The sequence below is a fragment of the Macaca nemestrina genome, chromosome X (genome assembly GCF_043159975.1).
Source record: "Macaca nemestrina isolate mMacNem1 chromosome X, mMacNem.hap1, whole genome shotgun sequence".
Lineage (NCBI taxonomy): Eukaryota > Metazoa > Chordata > Mammalia > Primates > Cercopithecidae > Macaca > Macaca nemestrina.
This window is the reverse complement of record NC_092145.1, coordinates 36,211,788-36,215,192: the sequence shown is the minus strand read 5'-3', so window position 1 is coordinate 36,215,192 and position 3,405 is coordinate 36,211,788. Positions and strand designations below refer to the sequence as shown.

General features: G+C 53.8%; 1 protein-coding gene across 1 annotated transcript; it reads left to right on the top strand.

Moving 5' to 3' along the window:
* The first annotated feature begins 278 nt into the window (after positions 1–278).
* Positions 279–3,178, top strand: LOC105468552 (solute carrier family 25 member 5). The gene is made up of 4 exons (XM_071088247.1): positions 279–475; positions 1,505–1,991; positions 2,214–2,354; positions 2,743–3,178. Exons 1-4 carry the CDS (start codon positions 365–367, stop codon positions 2,898–2,900), a joined length of 897 nt encoding a protein of 298 aa, XP_070944348.1. The 5' UTR covers positions 279–364; the 3' UTR covers positions 2,901–3,178.
* The last annotated feature ends 227 nt before the right edge of the window (positions 3,179–3,405 follow it).

Here is a 3,405-nt window from a genome sequence, read left to right as displayed (position 1 = left end):
ACCGTTCCTACCCACTCCGAGGCCTCTGTCAGGGTTCAGCGTTCAAGTCCCGGGTGTCCTCTGGACCCGCCCCTTCCTCCTGCCGGGTCAGGTGCCGAGGGCGAGCCCGGGCGGCGCGGAGAGCGGTCCCGGCCAGCCCTCCACGACTCCTCCCCCTGCGCGCTGGGCCACTCAGCTGCTCTGCCGCCCAGCGCGCCGGGGCCCAGACCCCGCCCCGGCCCCGCCTCCGACGCCTGCCGCTCCGGCGCCGGCTCCCCCTATATAAATCGGCCATTTGCTTCGCTCCGCCCCGCAGCGCCGGAGTCAAAGCCGGTTCCCGGCCCAGTCCCGTCCCGCAGCAGCCTGCCGCCTCTTTCCTTTCAACATGACAGATGCCGCTGTGTCCTTCGCCAAGGACTTCCTGGCAGGTGGAGTGGCCGCAGCCATCTCCAAGACGGCGGTAGCGCCTATCGAGCGGGTCAAGCTGCTGCTGCAGGTACGTCCTGGGATCCAGGAGCCCAACCAGGAAGTGGGGGGAAGGGTCGCACAGAAGGCGGGCGCCCGAGGGGTGGCGGGGAGCGAACTCTAAAGACATGGCCAGGGAAGCGGCTAGGAGAGGCCAGAGCCGGGCGCAGAGGCAGAGCAGAAGGCAAACTGGTGGGAGGCGCCTTTAGTGACCTGAAGTTGTGAGTCTAGAAAGGGGCCAGGGGCGGAGAGCAGGACCAGCCTCTCGGCATCCCCGAGGCGGCCGACTCGGATGGAGCAGTCCCTGAGTGACGGCCTCCCCGGGCCTGGGCGTCAAGGGCGAAGGCCGAAAGCCGGCGTTAGAAAGAGGAACGCCAGTTCTTAACGAAGACCTCAAGGTCGCGGCAAGGAGATAACTGCCCGGGGAAGGCCATGCGCCTGGGTCCGGCGGCCTCCCAGCCCGCGGACGCGCTCAAACCTCGCCGGGCCGGAAACCGGCGCCGGGAAGCGCGTGTTCCTTTTACGTCCGCCTCCGCGCAGCCGCGGCCGCCGTGTCCCCTCCGCCTGCCTCCCTGCGCCGCGCGCTCTCCAGTGCTGGCTCTAGAGGGCGCCCCTGGGCGAGCGTGTAGGGGTGCCGGCGGCGGCGCTCGGGTCACCTCTGGAAGCGGAGTGGGGGCGGAGCGAGACGGAAGCAGCTCAGGAGACCAGAGGCGTAGGCTGCGGTCCCCAAGGTGACCGCGCCCTATGTGGGACTCGCCCTAATGCCTCTGAACCTGGGTTTGAGGTAATGACCTTTATCTCAGGTTTAAAGGTCACGAGTCCGCTGGAGGATGCCCCCTCCCCACTCAGAGGGGTGGAGGCTTAATACCTCTGGTGCCGATCACCTCTTCCCCTGTGACAGCCTCATATGGTTGGGAGGCTCCAGCCAGTATGATATACGAAGACTAGATTTGGGAGAGGGGAGCCAGCCTTAAAGGGTATTGATCCATATGGCATATGCTCTTCTCTTTCCCTTCCGCATGGTTATAACTGTCCCTGTTGGCTTCTTCCTGTCTATTAGGTGCAGCATGCCAGCAAGCAGATCACTGCAGATAAGCAATACAAAGGCATTATAGACTGCGTGGTCCGTATTCCCAAGGAGCAGGGAGTTCTGTCCTTCTGGCGCGGTAACCTGGCCAATGTCATCAGATACTTCCCCACCCAGGCTCTTAACTTCGCCTTCAAAGATAAATACAAGCAGATCTTCCTAGGTGGTGTGGACAAGAGGACCCAGTTTTGGCGCTACTTTGCAGGGAATCTGGCATCAGGTGGTGCCGCAGGGGCCACATCCCTGTGTTTTGTGTACCCTCTTGATTTTGCCCGTACCCGTCTAGCAGCTGATGTGGGTAAAGCTGGAGCTGAAAGGGAATTCCGAGGCCTCGGTGACTGCCTGGTTAAGATCTACAAATCTGATGGGATTAAGGGCCTGTACCAAGGCTTTAACGTGTCTGTGCAGGGTATTATCATCTACCGAGCCGCCTACTTCGGTATCTATGACACTGCAAAGGGTAAGTTTGCTGGGGGCTTTAAAGTTGTGTTCTTAGGAGACAATTTAAAAGAGCGTTGTACCAACCTAACATTCCAAGAGCTAGAGAGTTTTTTTAATTGCTGAAGGAAGCCAAGATCATCCAGTGCGACCCTCATGCACAGATGACATGTTTAGGGGATGTGGGGAAAGGAAGTCAGTAAAACTCTACTTTTTGGTAAAAGCATCTCTTTCCTATTCCCAGGAATGCTTCCGGATCCCAAAAACACTCACATCGTCATCAGCTGGATGATCGCACAGACTGTCACTGCTGTTGCTGGGTTGACTTCCTATCCATTTGATACTGTTCGCCGCCGCATGATGATGCAGTCAGGGCGCAAAGGAAGTAAGTTCCCCTTGAGCAGAAGATAAAATTGTAGGCGTGGGGCAAGCTGCGGCCACAAACTGGTGATGCCCACCTTTAGAAATGGCTGGCTGTCCAAGTCAAGGGATGGGGTTGATAGCATCTGTGTCTATTCCACAGCTGCCTTTGATCCGGCCCTTCAGATGCCTATGAATGAGGGTGCTTAACTGGTATTAGAGATTAAGACCAGTGGGTAGTCTGTGTATTCCTGTGGTCACAGCATTAATATTTCAGTGTTGCCCATGCTAATGTGTGAATGTTGGGTTTAAAGCTGATGTTCTTAGAGGTAGGGCTCTGCTTTATTTAGCCTAGTGAATCTTAGGATTTTTCATCGGCCTTCAGTCACCAACTCTGTCTTTATTCTTTGCAGCTGACATCATGTACACAGGCACGCTTGACTGCTGGAGGAAGATAGCTCGTGATGAAGGAGGCAAAGCTTTTTTCAAGGGTGCATGGTCCAATGTTCTCAGGGGCATGGGTGGTGCTTTTGTGCTTGTCTTGTATGATGAAATCAAGAAGTACACATAAGTTATTTCCTAGGATTTTTCCCCCTGTGAACAGGCATGTTGTATTATATAACATATCTTGAACATTCTTGACAGACTCCTGGCTGTCAGTTTCTCAGTGGCAACTATTTACTGGTTGAAAATGGGAAGCAATAATATTCATCTGACCAGTTTTCTCTTAAAGCCATTTCCATGATGATGATGGGACTCAATTGTATTTTTTATTTCAGTCACTCCTGATAAATAACAAATTTGGAGAAATAAAAATATCTAAAATAAATTTTGTTTGTCTGCAGTTTATTTTCATATAAAAATATATTTTATATTTGAGTGCTACATTTGAATAAATACTACCTTTTTAGTGAATGCTACATTTTAATAAATGCTACAATATCTCTGGAGATGAAGAACTGTCTTTTTAAAACCAATTGTCTGGTGGCTCAAGCCTGTAATCCCAGCACTTTGGGAGGCCAAGGCAGGTGGATCACGAGGTCAGGAGATCAAGACCATCCTGGCTAACCCGGTGA